Genomic DNA, 13,398 nt, shown 5'->3' on the forward strand with positions numbered 1-13,398 from the left:
GAATTTTTGTGACTGCGTACATAGCGTAAATCAATCCCTCATGAGAAAAAAGTGCATCTATAGTATGTCAAAATAAGCCCCATCATGGGTCCCAAACCTGGTTCCAGCCAACATAAATTTCACACTGCTGGTAGAAGACTAGCTGATTATTATAATCATGAAAACAACTTGCTAGCTAGATATCTACAAGTAAAGATTTTCAAAGACTGACTGACTTAGCACAACCAAGGGCCTGAACCCCTAGATGTATTAAATATTTTGGTACACTGCTATCTCATCTTTTGTATAATCATGCAAATAGTTTGCCTTCTGGATATCCATTTTAAAGAGCTTTAATCAAAGTTGTACAATAGTTCATTTTCAATACATGTCAAACTTATATAGTCTCATCTTACATCCCTTGATCCTGGGGTCATGAATTTCATTGCTTACCCTGATAGTTTGCCTCCAAGATGTCCAGAAGCATATAGATTTCTAAGTTTGCATGATTTTGATAGTTTTGGCAAAAATTCTTATGATCTGCAAATCCCCAAATGTCAAACCTATAATCTATACGAATCATGGTAAAATGTGACACAAACAGATGCAATTTCTACTTTGCAGGCAACACTATAAAACATAATATGTAGCATTAAAAAGTTTCCTTTTTTTTAAAGAAAAAAGAACTTGAAATCACACCAGTACAATATTTATTCTTTGAATACAGCACACATGAAGAAGCATATTTCCTGTGCATTGTTGCAAAAAGCATAAAACTGCCATAAACAAAATCCCTTTAAATATACAGGGTGTCCCAAAATATATGATACCATTTGAAATACCTGCCACAAACACATCCCTTGGCCAATTTCCTTGATATATGTCTCTAAAATATTTAAATAAGTACGATTTTTTAGCAACAAAATATTCCCAAAAATTCTTACACTTGTGAAATTGCAATGTAACAAATTTAAATCAACCTTTTGCAAAAAACTGCAATTTCAATCAAAATGAGCTAGCTACCCTCATTTGAAACTGTAATTATCAATCCTAGTCTTAGGTTACTACTGCTAAACTCAAACCAGAATCCCTAACATATATAAAAGGTTTACCTCTGATGAAAATCCAGAAGTTACTACCGAGACAGGCACTGTTGTCTCATGTTAAGGAATTTTGTGCTACGTCTAGACATTATCATTACACAGATAAAACGTCATTTGTTGTAATGCAATATTCATTACATAAGGTTTTACAGAATCTTGAAACGGTATCATATATTCTGGGACACCCTGTATGTTAACATCAAACTAAACCTTTAAACTTTTCTTTTTAGACAATAAACCACTCCATATCAAAATGGTTTGACAAATTAAAAAAAGTCCTGAATCCCCCCCCTTCATTTTTTTTCATTTCTACCTCACAATAAACAGAAATATACATGTATATGGTCTTTTTTCCCCAAGGATGTAATAAATGAATTTTAATTCAGACATGAGAGAAATTTGTTTAATTACAATTTATACTACTAAATAAGTGAGGCTTTAATATTTATTATCACATTTGCAAAAATCAAATTATCAGAAACAAATTTCCAAACTTCAGTGATGTAAAAAGCTAGGTCCTTTGAAACACATAAACATGCAAGTTCAAAATCTAGAACAGACAATTTTTGAGGGAAAAGAGACCTAACTATATTTTTCATCTTCATATTATTTATACTATAAACATAAACACAGAAATATTTCTCGTCATAAAAAAAGAATTGATACATACAGTATAGTGTCTTTTTGAACTATATTATCAGCAAAGCTAGAAATAGGTATCAATTTTCCTGCAAAATCAACAAAGCTTACCAAAAAAAAATCCAAAACAATATCACTGCAATTGTAATAATTTCATATCTCTATTTATGAACTTTAACAATATTTTCCAAAAGCTTAAATACCATAGCTTCCAATTGCAAAGTAAATTGTATACAAGTGTTCTACATGGATTATTAAGTATAAATATCCAATTCTGCATCATAAAGAATCTATACTGACTGATAAATTGTCCAAAAGAATTCACAGAAAAAGCACACACAAAAGCATGTCATTACACTGTACTATGGCAATGATGCAAACAAGTTGTTTAAGTAGGAATCTGGGTCAGGTATTTCCTCCAGAAGCCCTGAAAAAAGATTTTTATCATTTAACACTTATTCAAGCTGCATTTTTATGCCCCCGTATCGAAGATTCGGGGGTATATAGTTTTTGTCCTGTCCGTCCGTCTGTCTGTCTGTCTGTCTGCAAAAACTTTAACATTGTCCATAACTTTTGATTGGTTAGAGCTATGGCTTTCATATTTCACATGTGTATTCCTTGTGACAAGACCTTTCTTTAGGTACCACCATATTTGACCTTTTGACCTTGACCTTGGAGTTTGACCCAGTTATGCAAAATTTTACACAACTTTAACCTTGGCCATAACTTTTGAACAATTGGTGCTAGGGCTTTCATACTTCACATGTGTAAATCTTGTGACAAGACCTTTCTTTGGATACCAACAACTTTTATCTTGACCTTGGAGTTTGACCTACTTTTGAAAAACTTTAACATTGGAGCTAACTTTTGAACGGTTGGTGATAAGGCTTTCATACTTCACATATGTAATCCTTGTGACAAGACCTTTCTTTGGATACCAACAACTTTGACCCTTTGACCTTGGAGTTTGACCTACTTTTGAAAAACTTTAACTTTGGCCATAACTTTTGAACCGTTGGTGCTAGGGCTTTCATAATTCACATATGTAATCCTTGTGACAAGACCTTCCTTTGGATACCAACAATTGTAATCCATTCACCTTGACCTTGGAGTTTTACCTACTTTTGAAAAACTTAAACAAAACACATTTTGTTTGGTAAGGTGTTTCACAAACACATTTTGTTTGGTAAGGTATTTGTTTTATCCAGTTGTATATTCAAGTACTGTAAATGTGGAAATGAGAGGGGGTAATTTATGCTTAATAAACAATAAGAAAGGTTTTTTCTCCACATAAATACATGTACATGTATGCCTCTGTGTACCAATTCCCTTTACCATATTAAGTTCCTGTTAATCCCAGTACTACGTAAATATCCCCTACAAATAATGTTCTTGCTTCTAATGAACAACACACATAAATATCCTTGTTTTCAGTGAATGTTGCATGAAGTACATTGAAACTTACCAACAACATCGCAGAACTCTGAGAATGATTCACAGGGCAGCATCTCGTCTTGATAAGTGCCCAGCACCTTGTCACAGGCTTCAATGACAACCTTGTCATTATTTCTGATGTAGTCTGCCACTGCCGAGCTCCAGCTGTTGTCTCCACTCAAGGTTACCTTCTATAAAACAAAAACAGCATGTGTTTAACCCAAACAAAAGAAATCAGAAATCAAGGTTGTTCATCTTTATGTACATGAGTACCCCATATGCATATACATGTATATGAAAAATGAAAATGAAATTTTATAACCAAAATAGTGTAATTTTCACATTGCTTAGAAATTATGCAAGTTTTTTTAAGTAAATAAAATACACTTTGACCACTATTTCTCTATAACACTTGAGCATAAAAGCAATTCAACTTCCTTAACAACACGCTATATTGAATAGAAAAGTCTTATAATCTACTTGCCTTAAATACTTTCTCATAAACAGCATTAATGATTCCAAAGAACACTAGGCAGGGTTTGTACACACTGTATTCTTTTACTGCTTTATCTGCCAATCTACACATCCAGTAAAATAGACAATACATAACAATAATAATTATGTTTGCCAATAGAAATTTTCAAGTTTCTTTCAGTCTACTCAGTACATTTCTAAATTTCAATTTGATGAAAATTACGGCTAAAGATTGTGCTAAGAATTTAATACTGAAATTTTCTTACGTCTTGGCTCCTCCTGGGGACACATGTCGAGTCTGACTCAGAACCATGAGTCGATCCAACAGCTGGACTCTTTTCTCCTTCCACTTGGCATGTGGTAAAATGTGGAGAGCCATAGTGGTCCAGTACAGAGGCCCCTCAGTCTGCAAACAGCCATACAAGTGATTTAATTATAGTATAGTAAATAACTAAGGAAACACACTGCCCACCAAGACTTCAAAAACTAGGTTGTGAATTTTGCATATCATCATGATGAATATCTCCATTAAGTTCATAAAACTGTGATGAAATATGAGAAAACTCTGAAAGTATATATAACTGCTAGTAAGAGAAAGTTTTCAAGCATTATTAAATACCTCGTAACAACTTTCAATCCATTTGTCTTTGGCAGCATCAAGGAAATTCCCCAAGTTCTTTTCTTCTCTGGTTACAGACCTTGTCCTATGTGCGGAAAAATGCAATTTTGAATACAAACATAGGAAGTTAATAACAATGAATTCTCTACTCATCTTACAAATTTTTAAATGAGGAATAGTTACTTACGTGTTGATGACATATAAAGCCATATGCATAATGTAGGGGAGTAGGTGCATGTTACTCTGTCTTCCTCCCCCTCCACTCTCTTCACTGAAGGATTTCTCCTGAGCAAACTTTATTATCAGCAGCTTCAGGTCATGTACATTGTATGGATAGCTCGGGTCTCGGACTCCAGTGCACTCCTGAAGATAGGTGTTGTGTCTACAAAGGATAGGCACTTATAGTAATAAAAGATGAATCTGTAATAACTGTAACATGGTATATTCTGTAGAAGACTGATGTTGTCATGTCTCAATGAAATTTACCTTGCCAGACAGGTAGCAAATGCCGACTCTTGAACATGAGGCCCCCAGAGGGGTAACAATCCATTACACTTAGTGTTGGCATTCTGTAGAGCTGCACTCTCCCATTCTTCTCTTCCTCTAGCATGTCTACAAAAAAAGGTTAAAAATTTCAAACCCATTTATATCAAAACATTACATTTAGAAGAAAACTTTAATTTGCAATCTATCCTCCATATGAATGGAAAAGTAAAACTGCCTATGGTGATTACCTGACAGCAGCTGTGTGACAGTCCACATGAATAACATTGAAGTGAGACACTGTAGTATAACCAACAGATTTCCTTGGTTTGTTCTCGAAGTCATCCAGGTACACTCTCTTAGAAAATGTGTAAATAGCCAAAACCTGCAAATCACCAACGAATACACCGAAATCATGGCATTAATATCTTTGTAAGACATTCCCTAAGTATAGAATCATGAGAGTCTTTACCTTTTGTGGTTGGTAGCGATATCCTTCTCTACAGATACAACAGGTTAAGCCTGTCTCTTCTTTCAGGTCTTCTATCTGCTTTAGAACGGAACTCTCCACAGTTACCTGCCCCTTCTCATTAGTCTATAATTGGAATGACAGGGTATATGCATCAATGTGGATACATTTTTCAAAAAAATACACGTCATGCCTCTTAAATAAAGAGCTGTTAAAATACCTTCATTCCTAAAGCTCCAAGTTGTTTCTTTCTCTTGGCCATGGCCAATCTTTTCTTTTCAGCTTTGGTTTGTTGTCTGAAATCCTCAATCTATCAAGATCAGACAATTTTTATAAATTATATATTGTACATAAGTATGTGTTCTGACACACTAAATTTTTGAATGTCATAAATTTGTGTAATACACTTCATTTCATTAAATGAAGGAATTATTTTAATCAAATCACTGTCCATTGGGCTACCGCAATCGACTGTGGAGCAGCTTCTCACCTTTGCAGCTACTTCCTCATTGTGTCTGAGAGCCTCCAGTAAATTCTCAGCCATTGTCCCTATGTGCTGATCAGAGGAAGCTTGCTCCAGCTTATGGAGGATAGGAATACACTCTGCCCCAATCAGGAGCTGAGTGGGAGGGTGGCCCTGGCTAAGCCCCGTCAGGAGTCGCAGTACGTAACTCAAAGCAGGCTTCTGTATAAAGTCCTTCCAGTTCTCTGTGTCAGTTCTGAAATAACACAGAGAAATTATAAATCCCAGAAATTCAGTTGTCATTAAAGATTTACAGCTAAAGGTGTCTAATACTCAACCAAAGGAGCATTAAAAATATTTTATAATGCATTATTATTAGTCATTTTTTTTTTTATTTTAGAGTTATCAAAAAAAGCTATGCAATTTAAGAATATAAGCAATATAACATGTTTCACTTACGGTAAAAGAGTTTTCACTTTGGGAGAATTCTGTAAAATATAGTCTACTGCCATTTTGGTGATGCCATGATCTGTTATCATGTTCTTTAGTCTTATTCCATTAGCATTGCTCTGAAATAAAGCAAAAAATGTGTCAAAGGCAATGTGGCTAAGTCTCCAGAGATTCATCAAATATGCCATAACTTATTTAAGACCTAAAACAACTAAAGTTAAGGCATTGAAAGATTATTACACCAATTATCTGAGCATTAACTATTGCTATTCCTTTAAAATGATACCATAAATTCACCTCAATTCCACAAGCAACCTCACAGAAACAATCTAGGTGTACAGTCTCGTCTTGAGTATGTTCCAAATCAAATCTAAAATGCAATCAAAATGTTACTTAATTTGAACACAAATTTATGATGCATGCAACATAATAAAATCTTCTTCTTCTAAAGAAATACAGAAATGAAACTAGAAAATACAAGAAATAAAAGCTTGAAAGAGATATTTGTTCTCGTAACTTACTTGGTAAAGTCAAGGTATGGTTTGAAGTGATTGAGGAGCACAAGCATTTTGTCCTCCTCTCCAAAGGCCAGGAAGGCGATTAGTCTCATCATTCCCTGAAGGACGCTGGGATTAGATCTCACAAATGGACTGTTGATTCTGTCCAGTAACATTAACAACTGGTCCTTATTGCCACACAGTTTGGAAAAATTCTGCAAGTTAAAATTTATGGTAAGTTGACCATCTAAAGCATACAATAAGAGAAAACTTTCAATACAAAATACTCTTATCATACATGTAAATACTGGTCTCTGGATTATGACAAAAAGGAACAAGGTCCGACAATAGACTTTTAAAGGATATCAACCCCAAACCCCCATGGTTTATTTGTAAGGAAATCTGCATGGCCTTTACCTGTAAGTTACAAATTAACAGGAAACTCTAATATGATAACCCCTCACTTTACAGCAATTTCATAATGATATACTGATAAAGCAAATGACATAATCTTGCTTTTTCAATCGACTAAATAGCTCAATTAATTCTTTATTGATCTAGCTATTTAAAGCAAAAGAAAGTCAAAATAATCTTCAAATTAAACCTTACAGACATGCATGTAAACTACATAAAGTCTTTGCCCCCCACCCCCCAAAATGAAAGGAAATAAATGACATTTACAGTGTATATCTCTGGGTCTTGACTGCTAGCCTCTAACAGTATGACCTCCATTATCTGTAGGATCTGTTCTGTGATAGTCTGTCCCTTGGTACTGGTGCCACTCTCATGCTCTGCCCACAGAGCTAGGTTCAGGGCCCCTAGCATGATATTGATGGTATTCATCTCTGGCTTAATCAATTCCTGTCTGCAAGCCTTCACATTTACCACAAAGCCAAACAACTTCAGTAACACAGTCATCAGCTGTCGACCAAGAACAAGGTCCTTTATAGTGGCCAGTCTGTGAAAGAAACCAAGAATTACACTATAGACACATGTAAGTTAAACAATATTGACACTTGATTAAATTCTCCTCAAACTTAAATGCTATGTAAAGAAGAACATAATAGCGTGTACCTATTGAGCATAACTTTGAGACCATCTCCCTCAGCTAATACAGCAGCCATTTTATACACCTCTTCTTTATCCACATCTTCCTCTGTACAGAGAATTGGTATGATTTTCATATAATATTACTCAAAAGGCAAAACATACAATTGATTAGCTAAAACATTCAAATTTTTTATTGTTGCAAGTGTGTTTATACAATTTCATTCATATAAAGCTTATGCTTTAGTGTACCTGAGCTGGAGTCCAGAGAGTTGACCATGTCCTCTGTGGCATCCCCCAGTAACCCTCTCATTCTGTAGATGATAGGCATTGGTTCCCCCTCACCATGCTCTGGAGCCCAGATCTTCTTGTACACCTCACTGACAGGTAAGTCCAGACTGATTATCTTCTTGTTCACCAGTAACTACACGTACATGTACATGAAATCATTCCATAACATAAAACATGTTGACACATTTTTCATCTAGACATTTTAATGCTTTTCATTAAAGTAAATCATCATTACCTCCATTCCTGTGTCATCTTCCAGTAATGCAACCAACTCACAATCTGTGAATAAAATTTACAACACCCATAAAATTAAGAGACAAGGAAAAGAATTTGTAAACTATAAAAAGTTCTTAAACTCATGAATGATACATGTATTTCACCATAAATTTGTCCAATTTCTCTCTTCTTGATATAAAATCAAAATAGGAAACTTAAAATACAGTTTATCTAAAAATTTTACCTTGACAAATCTTGTTCTTAACATCTCTCATCAGAGGTCCCAATCCTGGTTCATTGGAACTATAAGGATTACCCAGCATCCTTCCTTGCAGGAAGTCTTCTTGTTGAGGGTCCTTCTCAAGAATCATTAAAAACTCTCCAACATCATTCTCCTCCTGTCAAATAAAATAACAGGATTATTATTCAGTTTCTTAAATGATGCGTCCTTAAGCTATCAGAGCAGTTGACAAAGAAGAATTCAATTTATACATACAGGGAAAATAATGCTGCACAGCCTCTCAAAGATGAAAACTGGGGATCTGTAGTCATCATCTGGATATTTCTTCACCGTCTTCACACACACCTGCATGAACTCCTTTGTTTCTGACTCAGTGCCTACAAACATATATTTTTCTCTTGCAAAAACTAAATCAAACAGTAAAATATGTAATAGACTTCAAGAAAATCTCTTACTGTGCCCCCCAATAAAATAGATTCACAATATACCAACACATTTCTTGCCCCTTCAGTGTGTATACCTGTGGTGAGTTCCTCCAGCAGTTCCAGAAGTTTGTCCTGTGTGTCGTCTATCAATTTGGTCCTCTGTACCACTAGCTTCCTCAGGGACAAGTAGCCATTTAATACATAACCAACCAATTTGTTCTTGTAGTAATGTTTGATCACATCTTGTTCCACAAACAGGGATACTAGTTCTGAAATGTACAGAACATAATGTATTGTCTTGTAGGTTTAAAAGACATTTAATGCAATTTGAATTTCCAATTTCACAATCATAAGATGTCTTACATGTATATCCTTTTTAATTTACCTGTTAGGGCTTTTAGAGCAAATCCTTGAGCTAAATCAGAACTGAGGGTGGTCTCTTCCAAATATTGCAGTTGTTCTACCTCCTACAATCCATACAAAAGAAATCAGAGTATGAGAGCAGTTGTTAATTTACAATTCAAATGGATAAAGACACATTGTTACTTTCACTTTTACAAACCTTGGAGATTAAGTCTCCTAAGTGCAGCAGCACTCCTCTGATCGACAGGTAACATTTCCAGTGAGGCTGACTGATCATCCGTTTGAAGAGACCAAGGAATTCTGTGGCACATTCTCCACTCTTACAGATCTCATCCAGGCATCTTTTCAATGAAAGAAGAAATAATTTATACCCATTTAATATAGTCTTTTTTTCATCTCAAAATGTTTCTTTTGAAACAATACCAAAATCTAAAAAATTGGCGATCTAAAAGCTTACTTGGTAAGCATGTCAATGATCTCCTTTTTACGGGATGGTATTTGCGAGATAGACTCAATGATACTACAGGCTGTCTGTCGAGCGGATCGGGACGAGGGTGTAAACATGGCCTGTTGAAGCCATGTTGTCTGGGTCAGCTTCAGGTGGATAGGTGGAGTTTTCCACATCTTCTCTCTCCACCTGTTGCCATACTTTTCCATCAAATACAAGGCTCTTGCTTCTTTCTTGCCTTCCTTCTTTTCAGATTTATTTTCAACAGATTCTGCAATTCCTATATCAACAAGAAGCCAAATTTATAATACCAATTGTAATTTACTTATCTTGCTATGTCCATGTAAATATAATTGAATCTGACAGGCTTTTACAGAACCCTTTAATAATTTGTTACCTGCAAACATTTAGCACTGCTTTTTAAAAATTGCATTTCCAGTATTACATTGTAAACGTGATAAATGTAAAAACACCCTTTTATACCTCTTCTTGGGAGTCTCTTTTGCCAGGCCTGGAATGAGTGTTTGACATCCCCTGATAGCCAAGCTTTACTGTTTACATGTAGATCAGCTGACATATACTTCAGGGGAACAGCGATCTCCTGGCTCTGCTTCTCCTGGAAAAAAAGAGGTCATAATTCATTGAAAATCTTAGTACTGACATTTTGATATAGAGTCATAGTTTTTTAATTGCTTTTCCTATATTAACATAAACTGAGCTTGCTAACCTTCTTTCCAGCACCTCCATCAGGTTTGACCAGTTGCTGAAGAATCCTAAGACAAGGCAGGGTTATTGTGTCCATTATCACTGGTTGCTTCATCTGCATTCCCATCAGGAACAACCTCATTACTGGGGAATAAAATCCATAAGTTTTATCAATTGTTCAATTCAACCAAAATTAAAAGATTTGCACATATTGGGAAATACATATGCAAACAAAAGCTGATTGTGTGATACCTACCACATCTGACTCTTTGTTCCCAACAACTGTCCTCTTGCTCCAACGATGTGGCAAGCAGCATGATCTCATGTCTCACAGAGGAACCCTTAACAAATCAAACAACTCAGAAATTAAAAATCAATTTTAAAACAAAAGTTCAAGATAGAGTCAGTATAATGAGCTTTTAGAATCTCTACCAAGACAAATCCCTTACCAGATCTGGGTTGGATAAATGTCCTTTCAGTGCCCCTGCTATCCTATTCATTATTAAATTGTTCATTTCCTCAGTTCCTTTACGGTTGTCTTTTGTCAACATACACAGCAGAGACAACACAGCTATTCTGACTTGCAAAGTGCCATGTCTCAAGTTATAATCAATTAGCTCTTTGATCATGCCCTATAGAAAAAAAAAATTATATTGCCTTTAATAAATCAATGGATTACCTCCTCTGAACAAAAACATTTAGCATATCTCCTCGGATATTTCATCTTTCCTATCATTTATGCAAAGCAAGATTACCATTCAGTTTATTTAGCTCTATTATTTTACCTGGCTACACAGCATTTGTCTGAGGTTGGTGTTGGTGACCAGAGCTCTCAGTAATGTAATACAATGCTCCACTGCAGCACTTGCACATCCAAAGCAGTTACTGGTTCTGGCACTGTTAACATTAAATGAACCTTTTAACAGCAAATTCTCCTCCAACTCATACCAACAAGCACTTACTGCAATCATTCAAATTCATTTACAACATCCTGATCAAAGTGATGTCAAAGATAACATGATATGCACTTACCTCCCCTTCCCTTGTGGTTTACTACAGCTGGGTACTTTACGAGCCTTCAGTGGTGATTCCGTGATATCTCGGGGACTTGTGACTGGAGAGACTCGGCTGGCAGCGGCCACAGCCTCCTGTTGCTGACAATCATACTCCACTAACTCCTTACGAGAAGCCATTACCTTCTGTATAAATATGAAAAATTCCACATTTTAATACTCTGAAGAGCCACCAATACTGATTTAAGTATAAATTCCATCTTAAACCTCTGAGTTTATACCTTTTTTTTTAAGAATTTAGTAAAGCAAATCAAGGTTCTTAAATCTACACAAGCGAGTGATTTTGTTTGTACCTGAATGATCTTGCTGAGTTCATCAAATGATGATTTACACTCATTGCAGTACTTGAGGGCCAGTTGTTGTATGGACTTATTGACACTACTGCCTGGCACACTTCCACTGTTTGCACCACTGGCACTAACCCCCTCCTCCTATACACAAATAAAGGTCAAGTTTTTAATGTATAGACAGCATTTGATCACTCAACAGCCTAAATTTTTAGTCTAAAGCAAGCATATTTATGTACTGTATCATCAAAATGAGAAAGAATACATAAGAATTCTTCCTACCCTTTCAGATCCATGTTCTTTTACTTGAATTAGCAGCTTTTCTAGTTGTGGTCTGTGCTGCTGTAAATTTCTGTATATCCTGTCGGCTTTCTCCAGTAAGGTGTTGATGGTTCCAATAGCCTGAAACACAATGATATTGTACATTTGACCTTGTTTTATGCACATAAAAAAAGAAAAAAAGTTAGAACATTGAAAACATTTAAAAAAGAATGTATTTGATTAAATACCTTCTTTCTGTCCTCTTCATTTTCAATGGGATCAACAGCACAGCAGGGTTTGGCAGTCAGAGTGAAGTCAAACTTGGCATATTTACAGAATCCACAAGCATTGCAGAGGAAAGGATCTTTCTCATCATAGTTAATGGCTCTATAAAGAGTAAAGGAAATAACAGTCAATTTATGTATTCAATGTAATAATTTATAACAAGACTGTTGTAAGTTTTGACAGTTGATACATTTCATCTAGTTGATATCTTGCTATCCATTATTTGCCAATGGAAAACTTTACAACTAACATAATTTCTACTTCTATTTTCTGGTATTTTCCACAGAGGCTAAGTTTTGGAGAAAATCAAGTATTATAGAAAATGAGAAATTCAGCCATTACCTGCACTTGTGACACTGGAACACATTCTCCCCACAGTTACCACAGACTCCAGGGTTAGCAGGCACTGAGGCACTGCAGCGGGGGCATTGTAGCGTCTCTGCTGTGGCCTGGAGATTATCATAGAAATCAGCGTACTCTATCATCAGATTACAGGCCACAATCGGGATAGGGAATTCAACCTTAACATCTGTCTGACCTGTGGTCAAGGTCATCTTTCTGGCTTTGTGCCAAAGCCCAGGTCTAAAACAAAAAATATTTATAGGTACCTGGATATATGTTTTGTGACTTTGGACTTCACATCTGTACTAAACTGTACATACCATGTACAATATGAGAAGAATATACATGGGGGAAAGGGTAAACATAATAATAATATGGCATATTGTAACATTCTAATTGGTACTACTAGATGAAGTACTTTTTCTGAAAATAATACTGGACTTTAAATTAATTTGCAGCAGAACTCCGATTGATGAAAAGGGTGACTTGACTTAAAATTAAGAGTTGATGAATGATAATCATGTTCATCTATAGTGCACTGTATATACTTGTTTTTGAGTTCCACCACAGCCTGTACAGTTCTGTTGTTGTAATAAATGTTCAGAACTCGGACCATTTTGGTTCTCTTCAGGTCACTGATTCTCAGAGTGATCTTAGAGATTGTGTGACTTCCCACCAGCTTCACAATCTGTGTGGTGGTGGTAAACTTCGAGTCAACCTTGATGGATGACAGCTTCAAATTCTGTTAAGAAAAAGTATGCATATTATTACATGGTCAACAACACAAGAAAAATGGGAAATCCT

The 13,398-nt window shown here is 35.5% G+C and overlaps 1 protein-coding gene across 1 annotated transcript in view; it reads right to left on the reverse strand.

Annotated features, from left to right (window-relative positions):
- Window positions 1-672: 672 nt before the first annotated feature.
- The window catches only part of LOC133178983 (E3 ubiquitin-protein ligase UBR4-like), a 50,802-nt gene continuing 38,076 nt past the window's right edge, over window positions 673-13,398 (reverse strand). Inside the window, exons 73-107 of the mRNA XM_061313650.1 lie at window positions 13,143-13,336; window positions 12,595-12,834; window positions 12,216-12,354; window positions 11,989-12,108; window positions 11,713-11,850; window positions 11,379-11,545; window positions 11,132-11,243; window positions 10,796-10,978; window positions 10,603-10,687; window positions 10,369-10,490; window positions 10,125-10,257; window positions 9,651-9,921; window positions 9,393-9,534; window positions 9,216-9,297; window positions 8,926-9,099; window positions 8,661-8,782; window positions 8,409-8,562; window positions 8,184-8,227; window positions 7,910-8,081; window positions 7,685-7,766; window positions 7,292-7,568; window positions 6,635-6,825; window positions 6,411-6,483; window positions 6,123-6,232; window positions 5,691-5,919; window positions 5,421-5,510; window positions 5,204-5,326; window positions 4,983-5,116; window positions 4,735-4,860; window positions 4,436-4,630; window positions 4,249-4,333; window positions 3,896-4,035; window positions 3,640-3,733; window positions 3,187-3,346; window positions 673-2,148 (exon numbers count right to left, since the gene is read on the reverse strand). Coding sequence (XP_061169634.1) covers window positions 2,084-2,148; window positions 3,187-3,346; window positions 3,640-3,733; window positions 3,896-4,035; window positions 4,249-4,333; window positions 4,436-4,630; window positions 4,735-4,860; window positions 4,983-5,116; window positions 5,204-5,326; window positions 5,421-5,510; window positions 5,691-5,919; window positions 6,123-6,232; window positions 6,411-6,483; window positions 6,635-6,825; window positions 7,292-7,568; window positions 7,685-7,766; window positions 7,910-8,081; window positions 8,184-8,227; window positions 8,409-8,562; window positions 8,661-8,782; window positions 8,926-9,099; window positions 9,216-9,297; window positions 9,393-9,534; window positions 9,651-9,921; window positions 10,125-10,257; window positions 10,369-10,490; window positions 10,603-10,687; window positions 10,796-10,978; window positions 11,132-11,243; window positions 11,379-11,545; window positions 11,713-11,850; window positions 11,989-12,108; window positions 12,216-12,354; window positions 12,595-12,834; window positions 13,143-13,336 — 4,968 coding nt within the window. The 3' untranslated portion in view covers window positions 673-2,083. The remainder of the gene's footprint in view (window positions 2,149-3,186; window positions 3,347-3,639; window positions 3,734-3,895; window positions 4,036-4,248; window positions 4,334-4,435; window positions 4,631-4,734; window positions 4,861-4,982; window positions 5,117-5,203; window positions 5,327-5,420; window positions 5,511-5,690; window positions 5,920-6,122; window positions 6,233-6,410; window positions 6,484-6,634; window positions 6,826-7,291; window positions 7,569-7,684; window positions 7,767-7,909; window positions 8,082-8,183; window positions 8,228-8,408; window positions 8,563-8,660; window positions 8,783-8,925; window positions 9,100-9,215; window positions 9,298-9,392; window positions 9,535-9,650; window positions 9,922-10,124; window positions 10,258-10,368; window positions 10,491-10,602; window positions 10,688-10,795; window positions 10,979-11,131; window positions 11,244-11,378; window positions 11,546-11,712; window positions 11,851-11,988; window positions 12,109-12,215; window positions 12,355-12,594; window positions 12,835-13,142; window positions 13,337-13,398) is intronic.

Source organism: Saccostrea echinata, unplaced genomic scaffold (assembly GCF_033153115.1).
Source record: "Saccostrea echinata isolate AGI-Se365-2 ecotype Australia unplaced genomic scaffold, CSIRO_AGI_Sech_v1 ptg000004l, whole genome shotgun sequence".
In the NCBI taxonomy this organism is placed as follows: Eukaryota; Metazoa; Mollusca; class Bivalvia; order Ostreida; family Ostreidae; genus Saccostrea; species Saccostrea echinata.